This window comes from Oryctolagus cuniculus, chromosome 16 (assembly GCF_051225735.1).
Source record: "Oryctolagus cuniculus isolate XC-2025 breed Fujian yellow rabbit chromosome 16, ASM5122573v1, whole genome shotgun sequence".
Taxonomy (NCBI): domain Eukaryota; kingdom Metazoa; phylum Chordata; class Mammalia; order Lagomorpha; family Leporidae; genus Oryctolagus; species Oryctolagus cuniculus.
Window position 1 is genome coordinate 59,391,217 of NC_142882.1, and position 14,786 is coordinate 59,406,002.

The 14,786-nt window shown below is 42.0% G+C and overlaps 1 protein-coding gene across 12 annotated transcripts in view; it reads right to left on the reverse strand.

Moving 5' to 3' along the window:
• PDE1C (phosphodiesterase 1C) overlaps positions 1-14,786 on the reverse strand; it is a 653,560-nt gene that overhangs the window by 35,417 nt on the left and 603,357 nt on the right. For all 12 annotated transcript variants that reach the window (XM_089315477.1, XM_002713741.6, XM_017344418.4 and 9 more), the window contains one exon: positions 10,800-10,877. In XM_089315477.1, the coding sequence (XP_089171603.1) occupies positions 10,800-10,877 (78 nt within the window). The remainder of the gene's footprint in view (positions 1-10,799; positions 10,878-14,786) is intronic.

Sequence of the window (14,786 nt, forward strand, 5' to 3'; positions counted from 1 at the left end):
GTCTAAGAATAACAGACTGTTGGAGTAACGCCATCTAGAAATGGGAGATACACTTACGGTGGTCTGACCTTGCATATTCCCATGTGACTCCTGCAGGTAAGCAAAGATGTTGCAGGTGGATCTTAGAGAACTGTTTTAAGAGGCTTAGGGTTAACATGACTTGACTAAAAATGCATGTAGTCATCACAGTACTTATTCCTGAATCATAAATGAAGTGTCAATGACTCGGCTCTCATTAGAATCTGGTACTGGGCCTCAGTTATTACACATTTTTGTCTCCTTTTTCTTGGGTTTGATGTGTTTTTCTATGACTTAACAATCGCCCAAACTCAAAGAAGTAACTGATTTGGCTAAGAATGGAGTTGGTATTCAAAACCAGAATTTCAAGTACTGGGAACTCTAGCACAGCTGCCTGCCAACATACTCAGCTTTCTATGAGAAAGTGATGCATTAAACAACTGCACAAACCGTAAGTTCTTTAATAGAACAATGAGCAGAATAAACCAAGTGAAACCATACCCAATTGTAATTTCAAGTAGCATTCAGACATATGAATGGATCCTGGTCTTGTTTAATAATAAAAATATTTACAGGGCCATCATTGTGGTGCCGTGGGCTGAGCCACCACTTGTGACACAGGCATCCCATATTGGAGTAGAAGAGTCCCGGCTGTTGCAGTTCCAATCTTGCTACCTGCTGATCCTCCTGAGAAGGCAGGGAATGATGGCTCACTTACGTGGGCCTCTGCCACCCATGTGGGAAACCTGGATAGAGTTCCTGGCTGTTTGGGGGGAATGAACAGTGAATGGAACATCTTTTTTTCTTTCTATCTTTCAAATACACATTACAGGTCACTTTTTTTATTCTAGGCAAAGATCATAGACTTCTGTCCTAAGTACATGGCAGCTATTTTAAATGGCCATCTTTAATGTGTACATGGTTTCTCCTTGCCCTAAACAAGAGAATGTAATTACAGGATTACTTTGTATTTAATATCATAGCAATGCTACAGTTCTTAAAGCACTCTGCTAATCTCAGCATAGATAAATAGACGAGATTAGTTTGAATAAAAATTGGGAAAATTTTGTGCCATTGTCCTACTAAAAATTGATACAAAGACTACGAACACTAGAAAGGTTGGTAGTTCTTAGGTTTGGCTCTGTCCTCTTTCTTGCCCTCTGCTTTTGATCTGTGACATCTGTGCTATCACTGAGAATAATGGTGGCACTAACTTTTCTTGAATAAGTTTACAAAGAAAGGACATAAAGTACATGAATAACTATCTCTGCTTTTCTGTTCTACACTCTCCAAGATATCTTACTTCTAGTATTATTTCAAGAACCAATACACTAACACTATCAAGTGCCCAGGGTCTGGCCCACTGTCATGGGTAAGGAGAAGCCAGACATTGGCAACTCTGACAAGTGGGCAACCGTGACTCACAGAACAGGTGAGGGTATAGTTAAGCAGCCTGTCTCCATGCAAGAGTTCTGTTTCGGATCAGTCTGAATCTGTGAAGCCATAAAGAAGCCAAGGAAAGAGACTAAGAAAGGCCTTCAGACAAGAGGCTTGACTTTCATCTTGAGACATTCTGGTTGCTCCACGTGGGTTTCTGTCGTCTTAATTAGTTCAGGAAAAGTGGCAAGAGCTTCAGAATGAATAAGTATCATGTTTTCACTGTGGCCCCAAGGTGTAGGAAAAATGGTGTATACTGTGAGGCTCTAAACTTATGAAACGGATGTTGTCACTTGGGGACCACAGTGACCTTTGATGCAGAATGCTAAGAATAAATACACAGGAGGAATGTTTGAATACTTATGGGACATTTTTTAACAACTCTAACAGGCATGGGGCTGTCCAGACAAGAAATGGCATGAACAATGTAGATGGTACTAGTCCTGGTTTTGGCACTTATTTCAACGTGGACTGAAGATCTAAATCTAAGACCTGGCACCATCAAATTACTAGAGAACATCAGAGAAAACCTGCAAGATATTGGCACAGGCAAAGACTTCTTGGAAAAGACCGTACAGGCAGCCAAAGCCAAAATTAACAACTGGAATGCATCAAATTGAGAAATTTCTGTACTGCAAAAGAAACAGTGAAGAAACAACTGACAGAATGGGAAAAATTACTTGCAAACTATGCAACTGATAAAGGATTAATAACCATAATCTACAAAGAGATCAAGAAACTCTACAACAAAACAAACAACCCACTTAAGAGACGGGCCAAAGGCCTAAACAGACATTTTTCAAAATAGGAAATCCAAATGGCCAACAGACACATGAGAAAATATTCAGGATCACTAGCCATCAGGGAAATGCAAATCAAAACTACAGCAAGTGTTGTTTTAAAGAATCTTTTGTCAACCTAATAGTTTATTTTGACATGTATTGTTTTTCTCCAATCCCTTGCATGAAATCGGACAAATCATATTTTCTAGTTATGAAATGTTCTCTAAAGATTTTGTCTTGAATATCAGTATCAAGGAAAACAGTTTTCCCTTATAGCTTCAACATCTTAATCCTCTGTAGAACTGATTCCTTAAAAACCGCAATGGTACATTAATAGTGTAATGAGATGTCTAGAAGATTAAGTGTAACAACAAAACCTCATATACCAATAATTACATTGGAAAAGTTGTTTCAAATGATTAATTTTATCATTAACAAAGAATGCATGATGTATTCTACTTGACATTTCTACTATGTAGCTATTAAATTTGCAGGGATTTAAAGGACTACTGTAAAAAGCATGAATTGACATTAGAAGTTTTCCTTAGTATAACAACTCAAGACCACCTATCTTATGTATATATCAAATTTTTGTTGCTGTTTTGGTAAAACTATGAATTTCAAGGACACAAATCTACACAGGGGCTGTGGTGTTCAGTGTTGCCTCATTCCCTTATAGCCTACCATGAGGATATCTGTTATAGGCACCCATTGTAAATCAATGAAATTCACTAAACTGAAAATAATTTTAAAAAATGCCTTGGTTTGAAATGGTTTATAAACAAAAGAGCTAACTGTTCTGATTCACTATGACTCATCAACACTGCCGGAACCATGAATAAGTAACAGACTTTGGACTTCCACGCTCTGTGCTCCCCAGTGGATAAGTCAAAAGGAACAATGAGGTTTTCCAGGTTCACCCATTTTACTACTTCTCAACACATCATGGATTGAATGACTTCCCTCCAACCAATTAGATTGTATTTCCACATCACTGAACTCACAAACTTATTGTTGAATTAACATACAGTAAAGCTTCCCAAATTAACTAGAAAATGACAAATATATGAATCAATGTTTAAGCAGCAAAAAGTCTAATTAGGCACATGAGACTCCTAAACATATTAAACTCACTCCTGTTAATTTGCTTTTTGTTAATTTTCCTTTGACAGAGGCACTGGAGTGGAGGGTTTAGATACTTTGCAAACTACCTGACAGTTGTAAAAGGCTTAAAAATTATCATGACTGTTTGTGCTGACCTGAGACTTGAGTATTGTTGATGTTCCGTGTATTAAGGCAAATACAAATGTAAAGTAAATGAATTCTGGGAGTTTTTGTGAGCAAATAGCTAAAGGAAATGGTATGTTAATCAGACTGTTATGACTTAATCAGGGCCAAGAGCGTCTTGGATGTTTGGTTCCTTTACATTTAAGGAAAATAACCCACAAGATGCTGGATTGTCTTGTCAAAGGCACAAGAATTTCTTACTAAGGGAATAAGCGCGATTTTTGTCAACATAGTACAACACAGTGAGATACCTTCCAGAAGTGGGAAATGTTATTCCCTGAGGTGGGAGGGGGGAAGAAAGCATGAAACCCAAAGGATGGGTTTAACTGTAGAAAGTATGTCATCAGCAGACGTTGGTCATCAAACATGCCTCTGATGGCCAAGTTTATTGTTGGGGTCTTAAGCCTGAGGCTGGCCCCTGACCAGCAGGGGACAGTACAAGCACTCCCCAACAAGGCGAATGCAAAAGGTAAGGTCGATGGGTCAAGAACACATCAAGCACCCGTGAGTTCTGTGGAAGCAGGAACTACTTTATTGACGTGTGCAGGCTTATATGGCTTACAAAAGACATGTGCAGCAGAAGAGCAAATCGGCGAAAAGGTCATGCAGGCATGGGCACCTTAAGCAAAGTATAGGGATCATGCACTGTCCATGTGTCCAGAACCAAAGAGGACCTATCCCTGCCAGTGGTTCAATCTTACATGGTTTAACTGCAGCAGCCACAGACACACCCCTCGAATATCCGCCAGGCGCCATATTATAACAGAGGTTTTAGGCAATGCCCAACAAGTTTATTGGCAAATCATCACTAAAAAGTTAAGCACTGCTATTCTAAATTCATTTAAAATAAGTATCTACAAGGATTGAAGGTTATTTTCTGTGACTACACTGTCCTCAATGTGAGAAAAGAACAGATAACCAGTGCACCTGGAACTTCTCTCCATCCTTGGCCTGTTTTGTACAACATATGGTCATGGCATACCTTTGGGAGTATACTGAATCTGAAAACCTGGTCGGTTAAGGTGGACCAAAGATGAGAATGAAAATGTTGATCACTTGCCTTAAAGATAACAAGGTTTTTTGTCAAGGAAACGGTATCCAAAGTATAATCAAGGATGACTGAAAGTGAACAAAAACAAAATCTACTCCAAGGTATCAACATACTTAGGTGATTGTGTGGATGAAATGAGCTCAGAAGGGACCACAAAGATTTGCCTCTTGCACTGTCATGATAACAGGGCACATAAGGTGACCAATAACCATTGTTCCTGCAGGTCCTTCTCAATGGTAGTGATTGGATAGTCTACCTCAGAGTTGATCAACAAACTCCTCTTACATTATCAGCTTGGCAAACAAGTTTCTGATAAGATTTGACTTCCTAGTGTGATTACCTTCAGGGAAGAAGCCAACTGAGCACAGGGGCACACAGGTGACACACTTTATAGTATAGTTTATAGTATACCTCAATAAGCCAGCAATCGCACTATGCATCAGTCACAGGTATTCACTTCGGTGCCAACCAATCTTCTGCAGAGTCATCAACTCTGTACTTATTATCCGTGTGCACCTCCTTATTCTGCCTCTGTACCGAGCTCTTCCTGCTGATGGTCACACACATGCTAACCTTTCCAGAGGAAGGAACTGTGTCCCATGAGATAGCTGTATATACTGAACAATGGCTGACCCACAGAGTGAATTTCACTCAGTAATCCCAAGCCAAGAAGTTCAAGGTGCCACAACTTAAGTTTTTTTTTTTTTTAATTTGACAGGTAGAGTTATAGACAGAGACAGACAGAAAGGTCTTCTTTCTGTTGGTTCACCCCTGCCCCCTCCAAATGGCCGATACAGCCGGCACTGCGCTGATCCAAAGCCAGGAGCCAGGTGCTTCTTCCTGGTCTCATGCAGGTGCAGGAGCCCAAACACTTGGGCCAGCCTCCACTGCCCCCCTGGGCCTCAGAGAGCTGGACTGAAAGAGGAGCAACCGGGACTAGAACCAGTGCCCATATGGGATGCTGGCTCCACAGGCAGAGGATTAACCAAGTGAGCCATGGTGCCAGCCCTCTATTAAAGTTCTTAAATGTGGTATCCACAACCTAAATTGGGCTAGAAGTTTGAAATAATGCCCATGAAGACCACTGTCCTCTATGAATTATGAGCCCCTTAGAATTCTGACAAATCATATTGACTGCTCCTTAGAAACTGGTTTTTCCAAAATTAAGAAATGGATCAAATGCGTACAAAATGCCCTGTAAAGTCTCCATGTGTGGAGAATGAGACCAACTCAAGTCTGAGTGTAGTCAGGGTGATTAGTGTGTTCCAGTGTTGTGACTCTGCAGGGAGCCAGGCACAGGGAACAACTACAGGTGACTACAGGAAGTCCTGTGGGAAGAAATAGCAGAGACTGGAACAATGTAGTAATAGAAACAGGCATCAACCACAAGAAAGGTTTTGGGGAGTCTGAAATAGGGGCAGTTTCTTGTTCTAATATATGACAGCCTAAGGCTATTATCCTGAGTAGCATGGGGGAAAATATTTGGAAGAAAGAATGAGGCAGGTTTTGATTCCAAAATGAGACAATTGTAACACAGGTGTTGATGGAGCTGAGAACATGGACAATGGTCTCAGTGCCTGTACAACCAATGAACACTGCCTCCTGGGTAATGCAGTATGCCAGCACACTTCCCGTTTCTCAAGTCTATGCACGTGAACCTAAGATAATGTCTGAAGACCTACAGGTGTCTTAGTTCTACCTGCAACCTGCTGTTGGCTCCCTCCTTGGATCTGTAGAGCAGGGTATACCCCTGCATTTGCCCAGACCCCATCGATCTCTCACTGCAGAGAAAGATGTGATTTCCCCAGCCTTCAGGCAATGAACATTTCTCATTAAAACACAATGAACAGTAACTTGGAAAATGATTAAAACAAGATACCTAACAAACGCAATCATTCATCCCAAATTTACTCATATACCATCAATCCTCCATAAATGCAGGTTCTGCATCTGTGGATTCAACCATGAATTGAAGAAACTTGAAGAAAAATTGCATTTGTATTGAATACAGACCGAGTCTTATATTATTCCCTAAGCAATATAATACCCATGTGTGTGGTGTTTGCATTGTATTATGTAATGAAATTAATGATTCAACATGTGGAAGGGTATGTGTACATTATATGCAAATACTATACTATTCTGTATAGAAGACTTGAGAACCTTGGATTTTGTAATCTATGGGTCAGAGAGGGGGCCTGGAACCAAGCCTGTTTGAATACTGAGGGACCATTGTACTCCATTCCAAACTAACTTGTTAGAAATCTGTTCTACATAAAACAAAATGCTCATTTCTCCAGGTGACTCTTGTGAGCCCTGTAGTAAGTCGTCAGCATAAGATAACAGGCTCGTTAAGAACAAAATCATAGACAAATTTTTCTAATACATACAAGAAACCTTTTGATTACAACTAGTTTTTCCATGTATCTAATAAGAATATTGGCTCTACTGCTGCCTCCATTTTTCCTATATTGAGATCCTAAGGAGGAAAACATGACCCTATTAATAATACTCAAGTGTGGCTACAAGAAAGACCAATTCTTAGCTGACAAAGGTGTATTCTAACAACCACAGTGAAGTACAGAGGCAAGAAATTGGGCAAATACACAAATATAAAACCTTATGAGCTTTATCTTGCTTACTCTGTTTTTAATTAAGCTTTTACTTTGAATTTACCAAATAATGTCAAGGATATTCTAATGTGCTTATATGAAAATGGTGCATCTTTGCAGTGTTCAAACACTTGCATGTTTTTAACTTTTATTTCTTGACTTATTTTTTGAAGCCGGTTGGAAAATGAGTGCTGCAGGGTGCTACACAGTGCTTCAGTAGGCTCACAGAGATCATGGGCAACTGCAATGTGTTCATTCTGCCAGGACAGAATTGACCATTTCAAGCATTCCCTATTTCCCTCTGGGCATGGCCAGGCTCATGGAGGTTGGGAATAACCAGCTGGGGTCATGGTGGCATGGGAATCTGGTCTGAATGTTTACACTGTTATAGCTATAAACCACAGTGGGTAATTAGAGCACCCTGGGTGTGCACTGCACCAGGACACTCCCTCTCAAGAATCAAAGCTAGTCACCAGTGACTCTGAAGTTGGATTGAGGAAAGTTAGATATTTGGATTTGGATTTGGAACATTACAAATAATTAAATTGACTCTGCCCTGGTCATCGGACATAACAGGGATCACTAAAAGGAAATGTTGCAAATGTATCTGGTCATTTCTATGTTTTTAAAACAATCAGAATATGCACATTCCTTTTTTAAAGTTTTTCTTTAAAGAGTTTTAATGACCTAAAAGGAAGGAGATTTAAGTGAGACTGATCAAATTCTTTTCTACTTCATGTTGCCAAGAATTAGCTTTAGTCTTTAAAAAGAAAAATCGGAGTTAGAGGGAAAGGCAGAACTTTAGTCTTGGTACCGGTTTTAGACCAAAATCCTGCAAGTCACTAAAGCTCAGTGCTCTAAGTTCTGCTGACATCAAACCAGTGATGATTGATGTCATGTTAGTTCACAAGTAAGGTTCACAGAGTTGATGTAAGTCTAAAAACCATGCCCAGGCCCCCCGGAAGCAGAAGAGTGGGTTATGGAGGGGAAAGCGAGTGGGAGGCAAGAATGTTTCTCCACTAATTGAAGCCCGTCCAACACCAACCAAGAATCAGAATCCTGCTCACCAAACAATATTTATGTAAGAGAATTAGGATAAACATTATTAATAGAACATGTAATAGAATCAACTTCATCATTCTCTCAAACTGTTTTTTTTTATTTATTTAGACAGGCAGAGTGGACAGTGAGAGAGACAGAGAGAAAGGTCTTCCTTTGCTGTTGGTTCACCCTCCAATGGCCGCCGTGGCCAGGTGCTTCTCCTGGTCTCCCATGCGGGTGCAGGGCCCAAGCACTTAGGCCATCCTCCACTGCGCTCCCGGACCATAGCAGAGAGCGGGCCTGGAAGAGGGGCAACCGGGACTAGAACCCAATGTGCCGGCGCTACAGGCAGAGGATTAGCCTAGTGAGCCATGGTGCCAGCCTCAAACTAATGGTTTTAAATACTTAGGACTAACTCACTTTAAAAGGAGCAGATAAAAAGGACTTTATGAAGGTCTTAAAACTTAACAATGCCCACCTGACAACATTCCAGCATTTATTGGTAGCACTACATTAACAAGCAACAAGAGTCCAGATTCCATATTAAAAACTTGAGACTTGATTTACTCGGGGCTTTTATGCTGTAGAAATCGGAGAGCAACGGCCAGCTGCTGGATGCAGAATGGGGCAGGTATTAAGGGGCTGGGTTTCTAGCGGATGCCGTTCATTTACCATGCGTTTCCTGGCTCAGGTTGCCTTGGTCTGGGTCCAGTGAGATCTAGCAGAAAGCCTCTGGTATCTGAACAACCCACAACAGAAACTAGAAGAGGGATTGCCACTGGGAATTCCATTTTATCTCTAATTCACTTTTTAGTCACAACTACTCATTGAGGACATGCTAATTAGGTGAGTGGTTTATATTTGTATAAGCAAGTTAGTGACAAATTGCAGGTTTGTGTTCCCCACATACTATATAAGACGCCTGGAGCATTACTTGAAGAGGTCTTAAAAGTTTGGAAAAGTGATTTCATGCCTGCATGTAGAAAGAATGTCATAACAGCTTAGAGCTGAAACCCAAAGGGGTGGCTTCCTTTTTAATAGTTGTGTAAGCAGCTGTATGCAAATCCTTCCTGCTCCTCAACCTCATTACCCAGCATTTGTTCATCAATGGTACTTTACCCAAACCACTCAAAGAATTTTCACTTTGTGTTTCTGTGTGGATGCAAACTGTTGAAAGCTTTACTTAATATATGCTAAATGATCTTCTGTATATAAAGATAATTGAAAATGAATCTTGATGTGAATGGAAGGGGAGAGAGAGCAGGAGAGGGGAGTGTTGCAGGTGGGAGGGAAGTTATGGGGGGAAAAAAGCCATTGTAATCCATAAGCTGTACTTTGGAAATTTATATTCATTAAATAAAAGTTTAAAAAAAAGTGTCTCCTGGGAAACACAATTCAAAGAGACTCTAACAAAGCACTCCCTGGAAATTTTCACCATAACTCAATACCATGTCCATGTATGGAGGATAACTAAGAATGAGCCCATGTTATAACTGAAACAATGAGGTTTGTGTAATTGGCGAAGACTGGCTTCTCAACTAGGGTCATGAACTCTCAAGTTTCAAAAACAGAATATTTATGCAAAACAAAACAATGTTCACAAAGCACATTACAATGTAGTGCCACACTAACTTTGGGAATGGATAATACTGCCCTTAAGACTTGTTTTTCTGGCCCAACTATATTCTATGACCATATAGGATGTCTCCCAACATAGCAAACAGGTTTGTTTTCACCAAAAGTAATAGCTCATGCAAGATTAAAAGTGAAAAACATTGAATGCTTTCTACTTATGCTGCACAACTAACAATGAAAAACTCATACATTAGTGATGTGTGCTATTCCATTCCATCAAAACCAGCATGTCCAATGTGAACTTTTTAATGACATTTAAGATGGAAAAATTATAGAAAAAACATTAAACATTTGTAATGAAAGTATAATAGACAAAATTGTAAATCATTAAAAAATAACAATACTCTTTACTGTCGCTCCCCCTCTTCGTGGAGGAACGACACTAAACCCTGTGCTGTTCTTCTGTCTGCTCGGCCCTCCCCGGGTTTGCTGCTGGTTCTTCCCGGGTTGGCTACTATCCCTTCCACCTCCGTGGAAGGGCAGTTCCCCCTGGCCACATTCCCCACTTCCGCAGGGGAGCGGCACACCGCCGGCCGGCTCTCTCGGGGGCTGCACAGGTGTTCGCCTTAGATGTTCCCCTTAGATGTTCCTGGTGCATGCCGTCTCTCTCCTCCTTTATAGTCCTCCTCCGCCAATCCTAACTCGGCTGCCCACACACCGAGTACGCTGCTCTCCAATCAGGAGCAAGTCCTGCAGTTTATTGGTTGAACTGGAGGCAGCTGTGTAAAAGCTGTTTTCTTCTCTCCCAGCGCCATATTGTGGAAGAGCAGATGCATAGAATAAGTCTTAATTCCAGTAACTTAGTCTAGTCCGAGCTGCTCCCCACATTTACATGTGAACTATGTTTTCAGGATTATAAGACTTTTAACCATATTTGTTCTAGCTTGCATTAACTTTACATCTTAGGGAAAAACGTAATAGAAGTGATACTCTTACCATCTGTTTTCTTTGAATCATTTCCGACGGTGGAGTGGTCCTTCTTCTCTGTTTTATTTTTACTGTCTTTCAAGTCACCTTAAAATAATAAACATGACAAACAGTACATATATGCACCTGTGGGGGGGAGTTATACATACATTTGAAACTGTCACAGTCCCCCCAAGATCTTAGTCATGAGGGAGTACATGTCTGAGTGTAAGCATCTTCTGTAACCACATGGTAGGTGCCGGGGGTTGGACTGGACTGTGATCAGAAATTCAGACTTAACTACAACCCTGTTCTACAGGAACTTCAAGTTGATGATGTTTATCCTACTAGAAACCTTTCTTGTGAGGCTGTGGAGTGAGGACAATTCTGGGTTAAATGTAAGCTCTACCATTTACCAGCTACTCAACTGCTCTGTGCCTCGGTTTTTATTATTTGAAAAGTAGGGGTAATATCTACTGTATGGGCATGTTATAAAGGCAAATGCATTCTAAGCACATAAGTATTGAACATGGCATTAATTCATTCAATGACAAGTATTGCTATTTTTGTCAGTTACAGAGAGAGCTTCCATTTGCTAGCTTCCTCCCCAGATGGCCACAACAGCCAGGGCTAGGCCAGGACAAAGCCAGGAACTTCATCCATATCTCTTATATAGGTGGTAGGGTTACAAGCACTTGGGCCATTTTCCACTGCTTTCCCAGGCTATTAAAAGGGAGCTGGATCAGAAGTAGAGCAGCTGGGACACAAACCAGTACCCTTATGGGATTATACATGCTATGCCATAGCACTGGCCCCAGGTGTTGCTATTCCATAGAGCTATAAGTGGTAACCTAATGAGCTTGTCGAAGTGTAATTTGTAAAAGTTAAAGCATTATTTACAAATGTAGAATGAACATATGCCAAAAATGTGTTTAACTCATTTATGTAAGAGGTGGTGAAATAATCAGAGTGGTTCTAGGCACAGTTAAGGAAGTAGGTATTAAGATTGTTAGAGGCCGGCGCCACGGCTCAACAGGCTAATCCTCCGCCTAGCGGCACCGGCACACCGGGTTCTAGTCCCGGTTGGGGCGCCGGATTCTGTCCCGGTTGCCCCTCTTCCAGGCCAGCCCTCTGCTGTGGCCAGGGAGTGCAGTGGAGGATGGCCCAGGTGCTTGGGCCCTGCACCCCATGGGAGACCAGGAAAAGCACCTGGCTCCTGGCTTCTGCCATCGGATCAGCGCGGTGCGCTGGCCGCAGCGCACCGGCCACGGCGGCCATTGGAGGGTGAACCAACGGCAAAAGGAAGACCTTTCTCTGTCTCTCTCACTGTCCACTCTGCCTGTCAAAAAATAAATAAATAAATAAATAAATAAAATAACTAATTTTGTTTCTAACAATCTTTTTTTTTTATGTTCCACAAGAAAATCATACTCTGTTCGCCAAGAGCAGGTATTGCCAAATTATTGCCCACAGGCCCATCTACCTGCCACCTGTTTTGGTAAGTAGAGCCTGACTGCCATAGAGCTGCGCCCACTCATTTACATATCTATGGTTACCTTCTTACTGGAACTGAGGTGTTAAATAGTTGCAACAGAGATCCTGCAAAGCCAGAAATATTTCCCATCTGATCTTTTACAGGGAAAAAAAATGCTGCTCCTAAGATAGTCTCATATTCCCTGGGCTTCTTTTCATTCTTAATTCTGGAATGGGATGATCTTTCTAGAAGGATTAAAGAGAAATTTGGGCCAGGATCTAAACAGGAGGAGTTGAAGTAGAGGACATGGGTACCATGTTATACCACCAATGTCTAGAAGAAGAATGCTTTCAGAGGATCCATAAAACAGCCCCAACACTAACTTTTCCTGGTTTTACAATGCCAGGGATAAGTTGGAGCATGTACCACCCTGTAGTCCAATGAGTTCCCTACATACAGAAAAACGGTACTTCCCTAACTGAACCTTCACAATCCTAACGCACTCTACCCTAACTCTTTCAGGTTGCTCTAAACCGGAGCTTCACCCACAGCTGTAGAAAGATCAGGCTGGCTTTCAAAAGTCAGCAGAAATGGTGTGATTGGCTGTATGCTAGCCAGCAGCCCCTGGCAACCTGACCTCTCAGCCAGGACTGGGAAGGTTGTGGGAGGAAGGTGCCTTGATGGAGACCAAGCCTTACAGATCCTACAATAGCCAGCAGGGAACCAGTTCTAGAACTTCTCTAACCTGAAACGTATCTTGGGCAACATGCACAGAAGGGGGTGGGGAGAGTGACACAAGCTTCTGTGGCGATCCTTGAACAGAATTCCCACTAGGTAACTTCCCACGGGTTGGATATGCAGTAATGGCCGATGGGAGCTGTTACTCAACAAACAAGGGGGAACAAAAGAGCCTTTCTGGACAGTTATAAATCGTCTTAATTAGGCTACAAACCACCATTATCCTTCTTTATTTAAAATTGTTTTTCCCACCTCTCATTTAACACTTAAGGAAAAGGATAGACTGTTGCTTGCTTTGGGGAAATCCACACAAGTACAAAAGCAAGGGGCCCCACTGAAGACCCAGGCTTCTGTCTTTCAGGATTGCCTCAGAATTACCTCCAAAATAACTGATTGCCACCTCTGCCCTGCAGAACTTCTGTTTCAGCCCTTTTGTAAAATTTGTCCTGTCTTGTGATTGGCTTGCTTGCTCATTGGTTTCTCTCGCTGATTAGATGAGAAATTGGCAAACCAGGTCCCCTGGACCAAACCTAGCTCAACTCCCTGGTTTTGTGAGATCTCTATACCCTAAGAATGGGTTATACAGTTTTAAGAAGTTGAAGATAAAAGATGAATATTTTGTGATGTGAAAACTACCCAGAATTCAAGTTTTTCCTTTCTACTAATCGTTCTATTGAAACAGTCTTGTTCACTTGTGAATGCTATTGCAAAACAAAACTGAGACTCACATAGGCATGAGTTGAGCCCGAGAGCTCTACTTAATGTTTTCTGCATTTTTTTTTTATTTTTGACAGGCAGAGTGGACAGTGAGAGAGAGAGACAGAGAGAAAGGTCTTCCTTTGCTGTTGGTTCACCCTCCAATGGCCGCCGCTGCAGGTGGCGCACCGCGCTGATCCGATGGCAGGAGCCAGGATCCAGGTGCTTTTCCTGGTCTCCCATGGGGTGCAGGGCCCAAGCACCTGGGCCATCCTCCACTGCACTCCCTGGCCACAGCAGAGGGCTGGCCTGGAAGAGGGGCAACCGGGACAGAATCTGGCGCCCCGACCGGGACTAGAACCCGGTGTGCCGGCGCCGCAAGGTGGAGGATTAGCCTATTGAGCCACAGCGCCGGCCCTGTTTTCTGCATTTCAAGCAGGTGATTCAACCCCTGAGTCTCAGTCTCCCAGTCTGCAAAATGAGAATGAGTGTCTCCACCTCATAGCTGTTAGCACTCTGAAATGATTTCACATAGATCAAATCTCAAGTCTAATGCCTGACACATGTTACACATTCAGTAAATGGCAGATATTATGATTGTTTCTGTTGAAAATATTGGCTCACTTTACTCAAAGAAAAACAAGGAAGAAAATCTGTCCTGCCTCTCCAACCTCCCCGTCTGTGCTCCCCTCTAAGAGCAGCGATCTGTCAAGGAGGGACTGAGTATTCTCAAGTGAGTCCAACCACCCATTTTAATCAGTCGTTGAGATGTGTTTTCCACAAGAGATGTCTTTTCTGTCATCCCAGAATGAACTTGATGATGCATTAGGGTAAGACATGTCCTGCACCTGCCTGGCTTTACCAGTGTCTGGCAGGGTAAGCTCACTTCAGGGCAGATGTATAAAGAAGTCCAGGTGCTCAGCAGAGCAAGTCTATGTTCTCCAATTCAACTCTGGCTTCAGTGGATCGTACGTCTTCACCACTGGCTTTCTCATGTTGGCATCTATCTCTCAGTTGGTTCAGAACTCAAGACAGGAACTAAGGGCTGGTTTGTACTCCAAAACGTCAACAGGTGTACCATAAATCGTCATTAAATTGAACATATTTTT